Source organism: Henckelia pumila, chromosome 1 (genome assembly GCF_033568475.1).
Source record: "Henckelia pumila isolate YLH828 chromosome 1, ASM3356847v2, whole genome shotgun sequence".
In the NCBI taxonomy this organism is placed as follows: Eukaryota; Viridiplantae; Streptophyta; class Magnoliopsida; order Lamiales; family Gesneriaceae; genus Henckelia; species Henckelia pumila.
Genome location: NC_133120.1, coordinates 155916604 through 155936773, shown reverse-complemented (window position 1 = coordinate 155936773; position 20170 = coordinate 155916604). Strand labels below are relative to the sequence as shown.

The 20170-nt window shown below is 31.9% G+C and overlaps 1 protein-coding gene and 1 non-coding gene across 2 annotated transcripts; both read left to right on the top strand.

Moving 5' to 3' along the window:
* Positions 1 to 2630: 2630 nt before the first annotated feature.
* On the top strand, positions 2631 to 2702 carry TRNAT-GGU (transfer RNA threonine (anticodon GGU)). Its single transcript has one exon. It is a non-coding gene; the product is annotated as a tRNA-Thr (tRNA).
* A 2960-nt stretch (positions 2703 to 5662) lies between these two features.
* Positions 5663 to 6912, top strand: LOC140875083 (probable glutathione S-transferase). The gene is made up of 2 exons (XM_073278628.1): positions 5663 to 6012; positions 6312 to 6912. The coding sequence occupies exons 1-2, from the start codon at positions 5701 to 5703 to the stop codon at positions 6654 to 6656; spliced, it is 657 nt and encodes a 218-aa protein (XP_073134729.1). The 5' UTR covers positions 5663 to 5700; the 3' UTR covers positions 6657 to 6912.
* The last annotated feature ends 13258 nt before the right edge of the window (positions 6913 to 20170 follow it).

The window sequence follows — 20170 nt, the reverse complement described above, 5'->3', positions numbered from 1 at the left end:
CTTCATCTTCTTCGATCACGACTCCGGTCAGCCGTTCCGACGTTCCTTTCTTGCTTTAGACTCCTCTTCACCCCCCCTACAATCCTAGACATTTTTCCCTTCATTTTCTTCCCTCAATTTGTCGAGCTCCAGCTCCAATCTTACGCAGATACTCACCACGAAGCTGACTGGTTTTCCTTCATTTTCGACCAACTTCGACCACCAATTTTCCAAAGAAATCCCAATCTGTGACCCTCTTGTCCAGACGAACAAAACACACACATCAATTTAACCGATCCGTACTTCCTTGGGGAAGATAAGACATGGGCAATTTCGTCATTTTTATTTTTTATTATATTAAAATTTGAATGGTAAGGGTGTGTTGTAAATGTGAAATCATAGGGAGTTATTAGCTCAAAAAAATTTCACAAGGGGTTATCAGCGAACACATGATTTCACAGGGGTGATATATGCAATTTTTCCCAAACTAATATATAATAATAATAATAATAATAACAATAATAATAACCACTATAAATATATCAGTTTGAATTGTGAACTTATAATATGTCTTCGTCATTTGAAGTATTTTCTCTAATAATTTCTGAACTTCATGGTCTTTCCCTCCTCCATTATAGCTCGACGGACATACCATTAATTCAATAGCATTTATTTGGTCTCTTTCTTTGTTTTATCTCTTCGTATTCTCCCCTTTTCAAATTCTCAAATAATACAAGACCAACAAATATTTGACTGTTCATTGCAATTCCTTCGGTACGCTTGCTCTATTGAAGAATGCCAGTATATGATTTTTCTCTATCATGCCTGTCAAAGGGAAATTACTTACTGTGGGTGTTGATTTGGTAGACGAAGTGCGTCTCGATGCTTCTCCATTCCTTCCTCATGATGGTCGGTATCTTTGTTTCTGGGTTGTTGGTTATCCATGTATTGTTTGTTTTTCCATTTTCCCATTTCCGCCTTATCGAACAGATAGTTCACAAACAAAAAAAGTAGTGTACAAAGAAGTGTTGGAAGGATTTGTTTGACTGCATATATAACTATAATATTTCATTAGAAAAATTTGTGTGAATGGTTTTTGTTTTTCATTTATATTCTATGCATGAATATGATTTAAATAATATAATGTTTATAAGTAAATTTTTGTTAGATAAAGCATCATGGATACATCTGTAGTTTCTAAAAAATTGGGGAAACCTATGTAAAGCTTATTCGGCAGGCCGATCAATGGTTAGGAGCTTAGTAGAATTTTACAACGGTAATGTATTGGAACCTAAGCTTTTTCTATTCTTCGGAAAGGGTGTCAAATTTGGTGTCATACCATGATCCCTCTCAAGGTGTGATATACACATACACACATATGAATGTTTCTTCAAGTGAAAATTTATGCTTGAAGTTAAAGAGATTTCTATTGTTTTCATGGTTTTCGGAAATTACATTTTTCGAAAAAAAATGGTGCAAGCAAAGAAATAATATGACAGTTTTCTCGAAAAAAAATATTACAAGATTTGAAAAAATAAAAGTATAAAAAGAAGTTTGGATTCACTGTTGCATATTATATGTATTTGATTTTCGAAAAAAGAGATTTATCATCTCTTAATATGTTAGATTTTAAAACAAGAGTCTGATATATATATGAGGACTTTTCAGCTGTCCAACAATATTTTCCCAAATCGTTCCCAACGAGTTTTAGTTGTTTTTTTTTGCAAAACTAAAACACAGTACCGAGTTTTAGTGGTCAGGGACGAGTTGGACATCATTGATTGGGCAGCTGAAATTTTTTAATATATATGTATAATTGAATTAAATTTTATAGTATTAAGTTGTTAGTACTTTATTCACACACACATTTTATATTAGAAAAAAATAGTATTTTTAATTTATATTGTATTTTTTGTTAGAATATTGATTTGTAAATCATTATTAAGTGTATGATCATCGAAGCCAAAGAAAAACTTAATAAATAAGCTGAAGAAATACACGTGAGTTAAATTTGAATATATTATGAATTTATGCATGACGAAGATGGTTGAGAATCAAAGCAAATCAAGCTACAACAATTGTCTTATAATAACATGATTTACATAGATAAAAAATAATATGTGCTTTAAATTTACTTTATCAATATAAGATCAATTTCATCTCCAAATAAAACTTTTAAACAAAAGAAAAATAGTTACAACCATCTATATTTTTTAGTAAAATAAAAATATTTTGATCCAACAGTTTATAACTATATATATATATATATATATATATATATATATATATATATATATATATAAGAATCATCGTATGCCCCCGAAGATAGATTGTTACGAGCCATACTTGACATTCAGGTATCTACTTCAAAAGAAACTTGTTTAAAACTACCTATAGGTGGTAGGGGCCGGGTTATTGATGTGAGGTGGATCCATAAAAGGGGAGGTTCTAGTTATAAACCAGAAACGATTCGTATATATATTTCACAGAAACGTGAAATCAAAGTAGTGATCCTTTCCGGGCCTTGACTTGTCACATGAGTCTGAATCTCATATTTCCGTATGTGAAAAGAAGTATAAATATCTTCATATACTAAACGCTCACTAATGAGTACTGCATCTTCAGAATTGTAACCTTCCCATGGCATATAAGCCCTTTTAACTCAGTGGTAGAGTAACGCCATGGTAAGGCGTAAGTCATCGGTTCAAATCCGATAAGGGGCTTTGGGGCTTATCGCTTGTGCTAAGGATCATCTTTGGTTTTCATTTGGTAAAATAAATATTCGTTCACAGGGAAAAGTCTGCTTTGCTTAGAGAAGAAAGACGCAGGGTCTTTCCTTTCCTACCGATTGGCAATGATATCTCTTTCTTCTGCCATATATATATATATATATATATATATTACTTTATTTATTTATTATTTTCAACAAATATATACCATATATTATTTCTTTAAAGTTGTTAACTAAAAAATAAATCAAACTCAAGGTATAAACATGCAACATACTACGAGAAAAACGTTGACCAAGAACCGACATATATCACAAAAAAAAAAAGTTAAAGACATAATATTCTCACTTCAGTAGCTAATTAGACATTGAATCATAGTAACCGAATTTTGAAATTGCCTGTAAAAAATATAACACTTGATTTTAAAAAATCTAAACAATTTAAGATGAAATTTGATAAATTATGTCTCAACCAAATAAAATTGTTGTCACGTTCAACGCACGTGCAATTTTTTAGTGTGTGTATATATATATATATACATATATATATATATTATATATAAGTTTTGTTATTCTGCACATCTAATGTGTTCACCATGAGGTCTCACTTAACTATTGAATGCACAATTCATCACATCCAATAGTTGAGTGTAGAGGTGCGAACGAATCGAGCTACTCGTGAGCAGCTCGTTAGTAGCTCGGTCAAAGCTCGACTCGAGCATACAATCGAGCTCGAGCTTCAAATACGCGAGTTACTCGATAACACACATAGATAAAATATAACAAAAATATATATATAAATATAATGTATACAATATTTTATTTATTTATTTATTCATATATTTTGTATATATATATATATATATATATATATATATATATATAATTTTCGAGCTCGAGTATGAAACTAACTACTCGATCGAGCTCGAGCTCGAGTAGTATGCTACTCGGGCTCGGCTCGATTGCACCCCTAGTTGAGTATCAACTTATAGTGGGCACATTGAGTGGCACGGTGGGTGTATATATATATATATATTGTTTGGGAAAATAAGTTTTTTGGTCCATTAACTTGTTCATGTTTTGATTTTGGTCCATTAACTTTTCCAATGTGGGTTTTGGTATACTATCTTTGCATTTTTAGTGTTTTTTGGTCCAACTGCATATGTGTCAACTTTGATTGGTCCAAAATGATAACGTGGACCAATCAGAAGCTGATGTAGTATGCAGTTAGACCAAAAAATACTGAAAATGCAAAGTTAGTATACCAAAACCCACATCGTAAAAGTTACTGGACCAAAACTCAAAAAAGGTAAAGTTATTGGATCAAAAAACTTATTTTCCCTATATTGTTTTGAGAATCTATCATTCATAAATGGAGGGATGATTCTTAGGAAATTAATAATATAATATGGTAAATGTTTGGTGAGAATGATAGGATAATCATTGATTGTATAACTCGAACTTACACACACCAAATTTCATACAATTAATTACTCGACTACATAAATTACATTATATCTAATTTATATATGTTTTATCATTTCATATTATACTTACCAGAAATTCATTTATAATAATGAAAGAAGGAAGAACTCACTTTCTTTAGCAAAGATCCTAGGTGAGAATTAACAAGATAATTTTTTAAAGAAGTTTGATACCTTTGTTCCAATTATTCTCATAAAAAACCCCAGGTTTGACGGGAAAATGCATTATATGTATCAAACAGTACTACTTGAAATGAACAAAGGGGGTTTGTTTGAGGAATAATGCCATGTTTTAGGCACCGTTTGGTTTGATTAATAGGATAAGTATTCCATAGATAAGTAATATTATGTAAATTTAAAAAAAAAATAGTTAATACATTATTTGATTTAATGGATAGATTATAATTTATTTGATTTAATTGATGTAAAATTATTAATTAATAAATAGATAAATAATATGACGAAAATAAAGCGAAATTAATTGGGATAAGTTATACATAGATTAATAATACTTTAAACCAAACAATGCCTTAGAGTAGTAGAACTCATCTAATGCAATCCACCCATATACATTGATACAAATTACAAGGTAACATCAATCATTGGGCCATAATTTGGGCCAAACAAAAATATAAATTGGGCCATACACGATGAACCCAGTTTCAATATGTCCAAACTCATTTGATTCACGTTGCATGGCGCTGAGCTCATGGCATAGGTCAGCCTTTCCATGATTCTCTCAAATAATTTAGTACTTCACAGTTGACCAGACCGGTGGTCGTTCTCTACTTTTAACTTATATATATATATATAGTAAAATGATTTTTTTATTTTTATTTTTTGCTTTAGTAAAACGATTTAAGTTCCAAAGTAAAGTCTAAAAACAAAACAGCTATTTTATATAATCTAAAATATATTATTATTTAAAAATTTTGTATGGTATTGGATTTTGAGCATAATGGAATTTTTTGTTTTGGTGGTATATTTGTCCATATTTTAAAAAAGATTAATTTTTATTAGAGTCATAGACTCATAAACAAATATCTGGTTTCAAAAAATAAAAAAAAAATGGCCGAAGATGATCGATCACATGATAAAGTATTATATATGCTACATTTTTTTTATTTATGTTACTCCTAGACAAAATAAAAGTAAGAAATTATGTATTAAAAAATAAAGTGAAGAGATTTATATATGTTAGTCAATGTTTAGGTATAAAGTTTCAAATTATACTTAATAAAATATAATAAGCTTAATAGCTCTAAAAATTTGATTGAACCACTGAGAGAAACTGTAATTTTAAATATGAATTATTTGGACAAATAATCAACTAATTGGTATTATTCTGCTCCATGTTCTCGATCCTTCGCTTGAATTTTGCTGAGTTTAATTTATCCACATTTTCGTAGAGGACAAGTCAAATGTCCCTATAAGAATGGGCTCCCAAGAATTAATTAACACATTCAAAAACTCAAGAAAAGGAAAAAAAGCCTGTAATATTCGTGATCGATGGCGGAAGTGAAGGTACTTGGTTCTTGGCGCAGCCCGTATAGTTGTAGAGTGGAATGGGCGCTGAAACTGAAAGGAGTAGAATATGAATTCATAGAAGAAGATCTAAGCAACAAATCCTCTCTACTTCTTGAATCCAATCCAGTCTACAAAAAAATCCCTGTTTTGATACATAATGGCAAGGCAATCGCCGAGTCATTGGTGATTCTTGAATACATCGATGAAACTTGGGAAAATGGCCCCCCCATCTTGCCCAAAGATCCTTACGACCGAGCCTTGGCACGTTTCTGGGCTAGATTCTTGGACGAGAAGGTAATATTTTATCCGGATATAATTGCATGCATTACCTACCCTATATTGTTGAAAAGCCTTCGTACGACTATTAATTTCTTATGTTTTCAAATTTTGCGCACACATGTTTCTAAAAATCTATAAAAATATGAGGACATATGTACTCAAGGTAATAAACCATTTTTTTTATAGGAGATTTTTAACAATCTCATGAGTATTAGTAGTAAAACATTTAATATAGTTTTATAAAAAGTGTCTATAGAATCATTAATATTGTGACAGTTTTATTAATGTATATATATTTTTGTTTGAATTTGCAGTGCTTGCCAGCATATAGGACGGCTTGTTTGGTTTCAGGGGAGGAGCAAGCGAAAGCCAAGGAAGAAGCAGAGGAATCGCTTCAAATTCTTGACAATGAACTCAAAGGCAAGAAGTTCTTCGGGGGAGATGTCATTGGATTTGTTGATATTGTGGGCAATTTTATTGCCCGTTGGTCTGTGGTTATTGCGGAATTGGTGGGATTGGAAATCATAACGAAAGAGAAGTTCCCGAATTTGTGTGCATGGATGGATGAGTACGTCAACTCGAGCTATGTTAAGGAACATCTGCCTGATCGGGAGAAACTGGCCGAGAGTTTACGGGCTCGGTTTCAGAAGACTAAGTGAGAGTTGCATTGGGCAATGCGACCATACTTTTATTTGGATATCACTCTCCGTGATTGATATTTAATAATAGACGTCGTGGGGTTCGTTCATCTACTCGGCAACTTTGCTTTTATTTCGTATGTGGTAATGTGATTCTAGAGAAGGGAACAAAAAAAGATACAATGGGTTGTAGTGTGTTTGTAATCGGTGTTTTTTTTTAGTTTGAATAATAAATGTTTTACATAATGTATTGATTGGTGCTTTTTTTGAGTTTGAGTTTGAATAATAAATGTTTTTGATGCGTTCAAAAATTTCTGCATCAAATAAATTACTTGGAACCGGTAATCAACGAACCAATTTCTTCAATAAATCGAGCCGAATGATCCCAAAATATTTCTGTATATAAAAAAAAACATGTGAGATGGCTCGCCCGGAGGCGAAGCCACTTCGACCCTCAAGTCAGTATGAGATTCAATAGAAAAGATATGAAAACTGCAAGATAAGAGTAAGAAAGAGACATAAATAAGATGTGTAAAAGAAGTATATGGGAGACGTATGAAAGAAAATACAACCTTTCTGAATAAGGTCATATCATCAATACTTCCTCCCGGAGAGAAGTGACGACGAGTGAAACGATGAAGAACTTAATTTATATTTTAGAGCATAAAGACAACATTTTGGTTTTTTTGTAATTTTCTTTGAGCGTTCGTGATGGAGTGAACTTATATGGTGCCGAGATGGTCGGGCTTTTGAGATAACCATGAGTGGCGTGGGTTTACACATTGTGTCGAGCTGGTTGGGCTTTTGATGGAGGCCACGAATGACGTGGTGAGTTCCGAGCTGGTCGGGTTTTGATTTGACCACGAATGACGTGGTGAATGCCGAACTGGTCGGACTTTGTTTTTTGACCACGAATGGCGTGGTAAGTGCCTAACTGGTCGGACTTTGTTTTTTGACCACGTATGACGTGGTGAGTGCCGAACTGGTCGGACTTTGTTTTTTTACCACGTATGGCGTGGTGAGTGCTGAACTGGTCGGACTTTGTTTTTTTTATCACGAATGGTGTGGTAAATGCCGAACTGGTCGGGCTTTGTTTTTGACCACGTACGGCGTGGTGAGTGCCAAAATGGTCGGGCTTTGTTTTTTGACTACGTATGACGTGGTGAGTGCCGAACTGGTCGGGCTTTGTTTTTTACCACGTATGGCGTGATATGTGCCGAGCTTGGTCGGGCTTTTTAATTGACCACGAATTGTGTGGTATGTGCCGAGCTTGGTCGGTCTTTTGAGTACCACCGGAGTGGGTTTGGGTTTAGCACCATCGGAGAGGATTTTGGTTTAACACCCTCGGAGAGGATTTTGATTTACACCCCCGGAGAGGATTTTGGTTTAGCACCATCGGAGTGGATTTGTGAAGTGTTGAGCTATGGATTGGTCCTTATTGCTAGATTGCATGCCAATTTCTGTAAAATAACCCAAACAAAAATACCAAGCAATAGAAGTATAATATGATATTGGGTTAATTAAATACATGACTCCACATAAAAAAATTTATTATGAGATATCTCAAAATTTGTCAAAACAATAATAATTTGCTAAAAATAATTAGAAAACTTATATTTATTTCTCGAGTTTTCGAGTAGGCTTGACTAGTTTATCACATTGTGTCAAGCTAAGATGCTTGATAATAAGCAATTTCCATGTAACCAAATATAACATGTTTTAAGTTCTTCACCTAAGGACAGAACCAATGAAGAAAAGATCCAAAACAAATTTGAATGTCTATGATCACAATAAATATATTATAGAAAATCGAAAGTCAAGTAGATGAAATTCCTTGTGTAAATTTCCATGGTTGAGGGGAAATACAGTAAAGAAAATCTCTGGAATTTGATAAACTCTTATATAGAAGATATTTGCCTCAATTAGAGCATTAAAAGGCTCGCTGGTGACAAATCTATGAAACAATGCAAAATGGGCCATATGATGAAATAGATCGTCAATGACAATTTGGGTCAGTTTGATATAATGAGATAATCGTGATATAAAGAGTTTAACTGTCATAAATTAAAGAGATAATAGTCAAAATAATCCTGTAAGTTTGCTTATTTTGTGATTTGGTCATGTAAGTATTCAATTTTGGGTTTTGGTCCTGTAAGTTTAGTTATATTTTGGTTTTTAGTTTTTTTTATTATTTAAGCAATGTTTTTTAATTTATAACCGGACCGTTGATTAAACTGATCTAAATTAAAAAAATGATCCAACTTGTTGGAATATTTTAACCGGACAGTCAGATTGGAAAATCGTTTATATAATATTATTAATAATATATTTTAAATTATAAAAACCTAAAAATTTTATATAAATAAAAAAATATATATCTTTATCGTAGTTTGAAAACTAATTAACTATATAAATATATTCAAACAAATTATAAATTCTAATATTAATAAATAATATTTCTAACGAAGAAAAAATTTCAAATAATCATGTATATATATAATAAAATATTAAATTAAGGTTTTAAATTAAAAAAACTAATTTTTCAAAAAAATTGAAAAACCAATTTTTCGATTCTTGACCAGTTTTGTCTGTTCAGCCATTAAAATGATTTTTGAGAGTGTTTCGGATCAAATCAGTGACCGATTTCAGATCGAACCAGTTGAACCAGTCGGTACAGCCCGATTTTGAAAACATAGCATTTAATTGTTGATGCCACAACAGACACATCATCATTTCTCAATGCCACTTAAGCATTTTTAGCTGTTACGTCAGCATTTTCTGATGTCACGTCAACACTTTATGAAGAAAGGACTAAAAACCAATTATAACTTAACTTATAGGACCAAAATCAAAAATTAAATACTTAGAGGACCAAAATACAAAATGAGCAAACTTACAGGACCATTTTGACCATATTCCCTAAATTAAAATTACACAAATTTTTATATATATATATATATATATATATATATATATATATATATAGTTTCTTTCAAGTGCCCACCTATCATGCCCACTACCATGCCCAAAAATGATGTGGCACTATTCTATTGAACTTATAATTTATCACATCTTTATCACATCCAATAGAATAGTGCCACATCATTAATAGGCATGGTAGTGGGCATGATAGGTGGGCACTTGAAAAAAACTCTATATATATATATGTATATATATTGAATATGTTTGTAAGGCTAAAAACACGTATACTATATAGCCTTACAAACATATTCAATTCCAAAAGGAATTAGAGTCGTCTCAATTTGGCTTGGGTGACCCATCATGGGCATGAGATGATAGATTAGACTTTATTATTGATCTAAATATTATTTTATTAGTTATCGAACCAAAATAAAATTATAATAATCAATTTTTTACAGACAGATCTTTGAATTACAATCAACAAAGGCACGTGCAAATAGATTCAGAGATTTAATATATCAAAATTGTTGAAACCTAGGTGGGAATCCATGTATTGAATATTTTAAATTATAATGAACATAAATTTTACACTCACAGGAGGTGGGAATCCATGTATTGAATCTTTTAAATTATAATGAACGTAAATTTTACACTCATAGGAGGATTAGAGAATTCTACTCAATTTATAAAATAGAATTCTACTCAATTTATAAAATAGTGGTGCGGACGATCGGGCGATCCTGGAAATAGTGCTTATTCTTTTTCGGTTAAATTACAATTCAATTCCTAAACCCATTTTCAACTTACATTTCAATACCTACTCCATTAAAACTTATTTTTTACTCCCTGGAGAGAGAAAATTTTGTTTCAAAATACCATTTCTACCCTTACCCATTATCCTCCTCATCAATCCCTAAAAAAATGATGAGAGAATGGAAACTAAAAACAAAACCAATCCAAATAGTATTTATATAAAAATTCAAATTAAAATTAAAGAATATAAATCATATCATATATATGCTTATGTTGATACAGGAGCAAGTATGTGTTTAGAAAGCAAACATATACTTCCAAATCATTATTGGAAGAAATATGATAAAGGATTAAAAATTCGAATATGAGATGGATCAATTATTTTGCTAGATACAGTAGCAGAAAAATTAAAAATTGAAATTGAGAAAACAAAATTTGTAATACCAATAATATACCAAATAGAATCAGGAATGGATATTATAATATGAAATAAATTTTTAAGACAATATCTTTCTTTTACACAATTTAAATATCACATAACTTTAAACAAATATCATCAATGATTTACATTCCTAAAATACAAACAGCATTTCGTGTAGGAAATTAAGGATTTACAAAGAATTTTCATAAATGAAATACAAATCCAATAGAATTAAAAATAAAAAATATTTTAACGATTAATCCTGAAAAAAAATCATGAAGAAATTTCATGATATTTGTTCTGAAAATCCTCAGGACAAAATTAAGAAAAGAAAACAATGCATTTCTTCAATAAAACTCAAAGACCCTAATATCACAATCCGTGAAGCACCAAGAAGATGCAACATGGATAACATAAAAATATTCGAAAAAGAGGCTCAAGAATTATTAAAACTTAAAATAATCATCCCAAGCAAGAGTCAACACTCTTCACCAGCCTTTTATGTTAGTAAGAAAGATAGTGATAAGAAAAGAATGTTAATTGATTATCGGAAAATGAATAGTGCAACAATTATGGATGAATATTACATCCCAAACAAAAATGATTTATTATCTTATATAGGAGGAATGCAATATTTCTCCAGTTTAGATTGTAAATCAGGATTCTGGCAAATTCAGCTAGATCCACAAACCCAATTACTCACAACATTCTATTGTCCAAAGAACAATACCAATGGACAGTATTACCTTTCGGACTAAAGCACCAGGTATTTTTCAAAGATACATGGATGAATCATTTAAACCTTCTATAGATTTTTGTTGTGTCTATATAGATGATATATTAATTTACTCAAAATATTATATCAACATTATAAAGACCTCATGATAATTTTAGATATTTGTCATAAAGATGAAATTATACTTTCTGAAAAGAAAGCACAATTGTTTAAAACCAAGATAAATTACTTAGGATTACAAATTGAAAATGGTAAACATTGTTTACAACAACATATACTTAAGAAAATTCATGATTTTCCTAGTGAAATTAAAGATAAAGATCAAATAAGAAAAATTCCTCAACCTGGTATCTTGAAACAGAGGATGATCATGAATATGATACATTTCATGAATACCATATAAATAATTTTGATTTAACCATATTTGAATCATTATATCAACTAAAAATTGTAATAATAATGAATGAATGGAACCAAATTGAAATTAAATCATTTATGTGACGACCCGGTTCTTAATCTCTCAAATCATAATAATAATTCAATGTTCATGAATTAAAGGCAAACATCAAATCCAACAACAAAAAGAAATAATTTTTTTTTAAACTAAGGTGGCTCGCTCGAGCGAGCCTCACCTCTCGCTCGAGCGAGAGCCTCTCGAGTCCAAGACCCCTTGGCTCGCTCGAGCGAGCCTCGGGCTCCGCTCGAGCGAGCTGCACTCTGCCCCACTGCTAAAAATATGAATTTCTGCTGTCAAATGAAGGTTTGTGATATCTAACTTCTTCCAACAAAACCAGATAAGAACAAGAGAAGATGATAACATCAAAAACTCGAACTCAAGATGATCATGTGTTATACATCTCGAAGTAGTAGAATCTCTAGACCAAAAGTTTAAGTCTTAACAACTACAAGATCAATGTTCTTGAACCAACAAAGGTTGACAGCAACTAACATCTACACCGGATCATCACTCTAATCTCTCAAGTCTCGATTCGACATGCCCGTCCTTGCCCTGTTCCTGAATCACCTGTTGCCATGCACACATACAAACACGACAACAACCGGATAACTCCGGTAAGAAATATATATTTCTAAGTAAAAGCAACTAACATGCAACTCATGTCATATATGTATCAAACTCATGATATAAAATAAAGACAATGCATGATTTAAAATAGGCTTCTCTCAAAGAATCTCTCATTTCATCGGTTGGGATCCCGAGAAAAAGATGTCGTAACTGAACCACCGACACTCCCAATCGAGGTGGGGCTACTTACCTTACTTCTCTAGACTTTGAAGCCACTATATATGCAAATCAGATGCTAGACTAAGTCAACCACACGGGCCATACATATATAATCCCTCAAATCGTCTAATCGAACGCTTTCGTTCATTTCAAAATCAAGGAATCAGTTTCAAGATGAATGCAACATATAAAATCAATATAGCATTCATTCACATCATAGTCTCATTCAAGAATTCATATAAGAGCAAGTAATCAAATAAGTATGTGATTTAGGGAACTCGATACAAACCATCTCGAGTTTTAATCTCATTCAAGTAGTAGTCCACCTTTACCTTCGTATTTCTTCTGTTCTGAATTCTTCAAATCTGCACTACAACATCCAAACATTCACATCAAACTTCGTTCAATTCATTCATTTTAGAATCGAATCAAATTCATCAATATATCTTCATTCAATCCATTTCAAACTTCCACTTCTTCTTCTTCGGTTCTCATTCGGAGTTATGCGTCGTTAATCTTCAAAACAAGTCTGAAACTGAGAAATAAAAATGCTATATCATCGATAACATTTCAAAGAACATCTCATCTCAATAATCAGCTATCAAACTAGTCTCAAAATACGAATCGACGGCGTAGCAATTAAAAATTGGTAACCGACAAAATATCGAATTCGAATCTAACTTCAATTCCATTCATACGTAACTTCAATTCAGTTCATAAGCCATCGAAACCAGCATAATCATAATCTATATAAGTCGAAACACTGCTGGAAATCATAACAAATACCAACGATAGTCGTTCATCGATTCGGTTTCGATATCGAAGTGCATACAAGTTCAAGAACACAAATATAAACTCATAATCTGATCTCTGAAATATTTTGATCTTCAAAATATACCGAAATAATTCAAGACTTACATAAAATTGAAGTCCTCATCGCAAGGATTCCAGAACACTTTTCGGAATTGAAATCGGACGATCGGATCAAAAGTTACGGCCATTTGAAAATCAAAATTCAAAGAAAATGAAAGGGGTTCGAGTTCTGTTCTTCAAATTCCGATTCTCTTCTGAATACTACACGTATGAATTCTGATTATTATATGTACTAATCGGATATATATTGCTTAATTGTAATTTAGTCCCTCAAGTCTTTCTTAATTGCAATTCAGTCCTCGGCCCTCTTTTTAATTCAATTTCAATCCTAAATAATTTAAGAATATTAGAATTTAATTCAAAACTCTAAATATTTCCAAATTAAATATACTCGAATTAAAATTAAATAAATTCGGATTAATTAAATAATCCTGGCATTTTGCATTTTAGCCCTTCAAACTTCGATATTTTCAAATCAGTCTCTGATCGGGTTTCATCGTCAAAATCAATCATATTAATTCCCGAAATGTGGAATTTAATCTTAAATTCCATAAATATTCAAATCGAATATTTATTCTTTTAATTTAAGAATTCCCGGAATTTACTTCCCAAAACCCGTAAAATTCTCAAATTAATATTTCGGCTCGAAAATTAAATCTATCATTTTCATAACTTCTCAAATCAATATTAGTCAATAATATGGAATTTAATTCTCAAATCCCGTAATTAATAATTTAATATTTTCGGGCCTTACAATTCCTCCCCTCTAAGAAATGATTTCGTCCTCGAAATCACATTCAATCGAACTATTCACTCTGATAGACTGAATGATTATCTGAAGTTATTCTCACTTCAATCATATAACTCTGAACGTCGTATCTCATCTCTTCATCTCTTAGCAGACTCTTTCTTCGAATATGCTACTATTCTCTTGTCTTCGATATCTATTCAGTTGTACTTTAAGTCATTGAAAAGAATTCGTTCTGAGTTGTTTCTTTATTCAATCAAGGATTTGTCGACTAATCGACTTACTCAAAATCTTTTCAATATCTATCTCATCTAATGAAAGTACATAGGAAGAATCTTCTGATACTTCCTTTACTTATATACGTGGAACAAATCGGATCCATTGTATCAAGCTGAAAAGAATAAATCTTTTACTAAATTCATCAATTCTGTTAGATATCTCATTCAATGAAGTTCAGTATTTGTGTCGACTTGTTTCTTTCTCTATATCAGTCGATGTTCTGCATAGAACATATATCAAGTTTACACTGTCATTCAGTTCATCGCTTCAAGATCAGTATTCAACTTCATATTCTGAATCTGTAAATTAAAATCTGCTCTTTCTCTATCCTGAATTGAATGATGTTTCAAGAATAACTCTTCCGCTTAACGAATCATTTTCAGCTTCAAAATTTATATCTATCATTCAATTACTAATTTTTGTTTCTTCTTCTATGTTTTCATTTCGTACAGATTCATCTTCAAAATCTTTGTGTGTCTCAAATCAAATTTGATCTGATATCGACAAATCATGTCTTGTCTGATGTCATATACTTCGTTAGTATCATTTTCATCCAAAGAAATCGGATTTCTTTTCATCATATCATCATAGCATTATTTCAAAATTGACTCCATAGCTGTTACAGGAATTATAATCATCAAGTGGCAATACATCAAGTCAAGTAATACCGAATCAGGTATTAAAGTTCTGAGAATATTCTCAACATCTGGAAAATCAACTCAGATAATCCATCAATCGAAGAATGGTATAATGCAATCACATATAACCAACTCTCAGAACATCAGTCAATCAATCGATGCCACATTCTGTCGAATAAATCTAAAGTCTTAATTCTGACAATAGAATTTAATCATTCCTGTACTTTCATCATATTTTTATCTTCTTCACATCTATCTAGTCATATCTGCATCACATCTTATACATCATATTTTAAAATTCTGATTAGTCTATTCGGAATATATATTAATCAGAGTATCATATGCTGTATTCACAGATTGCAATTTATTCAGAGCTGTTGATACTCGGTATCATGTCAGCAGATAAAGTTCATTCTCGAGATTCGATTCATCTTCTCTGACTATTCTTCCAATACAAAGATAATATGTTGTACCTTTATCTCAAAAAGTAATCAAAGTCTTCAGATCATCTGAATTTAATAGTAACCCAATGTTTCAATCTGAAACAGTATTTCTTGGCTTACTGTTCATCTTGCAACAAATCTAATCACAATTCAGTGATTTGATCATACAGACAGATCATCGTATATAGTAATTTCAATCAATCTGTTCATAACCACCTGTTTACATCATATAAACTGCTTCATCTTGATAGTTTCACAAAATACTCTTTCAAATCATGATCTCATAGCAATTCTGGAGTTTCTAACGTGTCACTGAACTAATCTAGTCAATGATTTTCAACTTTATCAAAAATTCTCTGTACGTTTAACTTCGAAAACGTACTAATTCTATTACTTCTATTTGCTTTATTTTCTGATAAAACAATTATCGGATGAATATTGAATTCATTGTTGTGCAACTCTTCAAAATCTGATATTTCTTTTCGGAAATATCAAGCACAATCAGATAATCAATCATAATAGAATTCATTCATTCTGATATGAGGCTTCAATTCTTATCTCACTCTAGTATTCTTTACTGAATTCTCATTGCTTCAATTTACTTTATGTGTTTCTTTCATCTTCTGAACAGTTCTGGCTTACTTCCAATCAAAAATCATTCTGATTGGTGATATATTCGTCTGAATATACTCAAACCAAAATACACAAAAATCTAAAATCAATCGATCAATGCCTATTTCATTTCTCACTTCTATTTCCAAAGTATTGACAAATTATACAACCAATCCAACATCTGGATAATATTCAAATATTTCTATCAGTTACGAGCCAAAAATCTTTAAATACGCTGAAATTTTGCATCAAAGGATCAATAATTCCCAAAATCAAAAGAAATAAATCAAGATTGAGAAAATCTCTCAATCAAGGTCATCCAAAATCAAATCGTCTGGATAACAAACTCTGCAAAGTGAAAACAACTCACTTGCATCTCATAACTCAGAATGAGTAATTCAACTCAGGCTCTATGAATAAAACAAGGAGAGCCACTCAAATCAGCATTTCAAGAATCATATATCCAATTTATGTAATCGATTCAGCATAATTAAAAAAAAAAAAGACTCAACTGTAACTGATTTTCATATCATCGTCTATCTTATAAACTTCAAAAGCAGCATTCAATTCATCAATTCATCACGTCTCTATAAAATTCCAGTTCACAGCTTAAACTAAAGTCAAAATCTTACTGGAATATATATATGTCATTTCTATTCATTGGCATATCTATCAATGCTGATTTCGATCTTGAACATATCTAGTGCATCGAATATACTGATTTCGGAATATTTCTGTAATCAAGCATCATATATCAAACCGAAATCACAGAATCTTAATTCAAGATTCTATATCATATTATCATATGCATATGCACATTATGTTCTTGCTGATCTATTTTTATCGCTTCTTATTATCAATTCTTCTGCTAATCTGTATTCGATTATTGCATCATCAGCTATCATGCAACCTAACAGATATCTCAAATACTAACTCAATCAGATCCAGTCTCATTTCTTCGAAGCAGTAGTTCAATTTTTCAGTTCAATTCACAAAGTCTCTTTTCTGATACAGGTGATCATATAATAAGCTTTCAGCTATCCTGTACCTATTGCACCAATAATAAACATGTCAAAACAAAATAAATCCGTTACCTGAACTTTCATCCTCAGGTGTAATTTCATTTTGATCCTCTGTATACTTCTGGAATTTATTCTTTGAACAGATTCTATCACATCTGTCTGAATTGTCCTTACACTGCTTGTTCGGATATCTTTCTCCACAATGAGTGTAATAATCTCGACTATACTCTGCATTCAGAATCAGACTAATCCGTCTCGATTCTCTAGAGTTAAAGAATTACTTTCGTATCATTTACTTTGTATCTGTTCTGGAATAAAAATTATAGATAGAGTTGTGAGTATCTCACATACTCTTGCATGTCTAAAATTTTATTCTTCTAACTCATCATTCAGCTTCAATTCGCTTAGCTCTGTCTATGTCTTTCATAAAATGTTTCAGTCGTCTACATTTATTCTGACATAATCTTCGAATTCAACTCCTAATTAAACAACTCAATCTTGAGCTTCATTATTATCATCTACAATTCAAAGAATCATAGTAGGCTTGAAATATAGTAATGCATTCTTCAATATTCAAATTACTCTGCTTTTGATTGGTACATTCTTCTGCTCATCATTTCTATCTGTTGAGGCAAAGAACTATAAACAAAATTCTGTTCTAAGCACTTACCAACAATCTCATATACCTCAATTCTGTCAGAATTTCTTCATTAGTTGATCAACTGATCAAGTTCTTCAAGTCAACTTCTACCTGCAATACATCCATTCGCTGATATTCTGTTCTTATTCAATCAGAGATACTTCTTTTAGCTGAGCAATACTGTTCTGTTTAATCTGAACATACCATTCTGTTAAGTAAGGGGTGCTTACATCACCCAAAGAACACTGTTCTATTCAATTATGGGTGCTTACATCACCCGGGGAAAATCTTATAACAACATCGATAAGAAATTCGAAAATTTACAAATCAGTAAATCAGGTAGTTTCACGTCAAGAGTAAATCATGTTCACATGCAATTCTTCCAATCATCGAATCATCAAATCAAGTAATGCAAAATCATGCAATACTATAAATGCATGTGACTCAATCTACCCCGCTCAGCTACTATCTCAGTCCAAGAAACTTACGCTCTGATACCACCTGTTGTGACGACCTGGTTCTTAATCTCTCAAATCATAATAATAATTCAATGTTCATGAATTAAAGGCAAACATCAAAGCCAACAACAAAAAGAAATAATTTTTTTTTTAAAACTAAGGTGGCTCGCTCGAGCAAGAGCCTCTCGAGTCCAAGACCGAGCGAGCCTTCGGGCTCCGCTCGAGCGAGCTGCACTCTGCCCTGCTGCTAAAAAAAATATTAATTTCTGCTGTCAAATGAAGGTTTGTGATATCTAACTTCTTCCAACAAAACCAGATAAGAATAAGAGAAGATGATAACATCAAAAACTCAAACTCAACATGATCATGTGTTATACATCTCGAAGTAGTAGAATCTCTAGACCAAAAGTTCAAGTCTAACAACTACAAGATCAATGTTCTTGAACCAACAAAGGTTGACAGCAACTAACATCTACACCGGATCATCACTCTAATCTCTCAAGTCTCGATTCGACATGCCCGTCCTTGCCCTGTTCCTAAATCACCTGTTGCCATGCACACATAAAAACACAACAACAGCTGGATAACTCCGGTAAGAAATATATATTTCCCAGTAAAAGCAACTAACATGCAACTCATGTCATATATGTATCAAACTCATGATATAAAATAAAGAAAATGCATGATTTAAAATAGGCTTCTCTCAAAGAATCTCTCATTTCATCGGTTAGGATCCCGAGAAGAAGATATCGTAACTGAACCACCGACACTCCCAATCGAGGTGGGGCTACTTACCTTACTTCTCTAGACTTTGAAGCCACTATATATGCAAATCAGACGCTAGGCTAAGTCAACCATCCAGGCCATACATATATAATCCCTCAAATCGTCTAATCGAACGCTTTCGTTCATTTTAAAATCAAGGAATCAGTTTCAAGATGAATGCAACATATAAAATCAATATAGCATTCATTCACATCATAGTCTCATTCAAGAATTCATATAAGAGCAAGTAATCAAATAAGTATGTGATTTAGGGAACTCGGTACAAACCATCTCGAGTTTTAATCTCATTCAAGTTGTAGTCCACCTTTACCTTCGTATTTCTTCTGTTCTGAATTCTTCAAATCTGCACTACAACATCCAAACATTCACATCAAACTTCGTTCAATTCATTCATTTCAGAATCGAGTCAAATTCATCAATATATCTTCATTCAATTCATTTCAAACTTCCACTTCTTCTTCTTCGGTTCTCATTCGGAGTTATGCGTTGTTAATCTTCAAAACAAGTCTGAAACTGATAAATAAAAATTCTATATCATCAATAACATTTCAAAGAACATCTCATCTCAATAATCAGCTATCAAATTGGTCTCAAAACACGAATCGACGGCGTAGCAATTAAAAATCGATAACCGACAAAATATCAAGTTCGAATCTAACTTCAATTCCATTCATACGTAACTTCAATTCAGTTCATAATCCATCGAAACCAGCATAATCATAATCTATATAAGTCGAAACACTGCTGGAAATCATAACGAGTACCAACGATAGTCGTTCGTTGATTCGGTTTCGATATCAAAGTGCATACAAGTTCAAGAACACAAATATAAACTCATAATCTGATCTCTGCAACATTTCGATCTTCAAAATATACTGAAATAATTCAAGACTTACATAAAATCGAAGTTCTCGTCGCAAGGATTTCAGAACACTTTTCGGAATCGAAATCGGACGATCGG

Coding starts and splice junctions, on each gene's coding strand:
- LOC140875083 (XM_073278628.1), top strand. CDS start 5,701: ATGGCGGAAGTGAAGGTACTTGGTTCTTGGCGCAGCCCGTATAGTTGT. Junction 6,013..6,311: donor CTAGATTCTTGGACGAGAAG/GTAATATTTTAT, acceptor TTGAATTTGCAG/TGCTTGCCAGCATATAGGAC.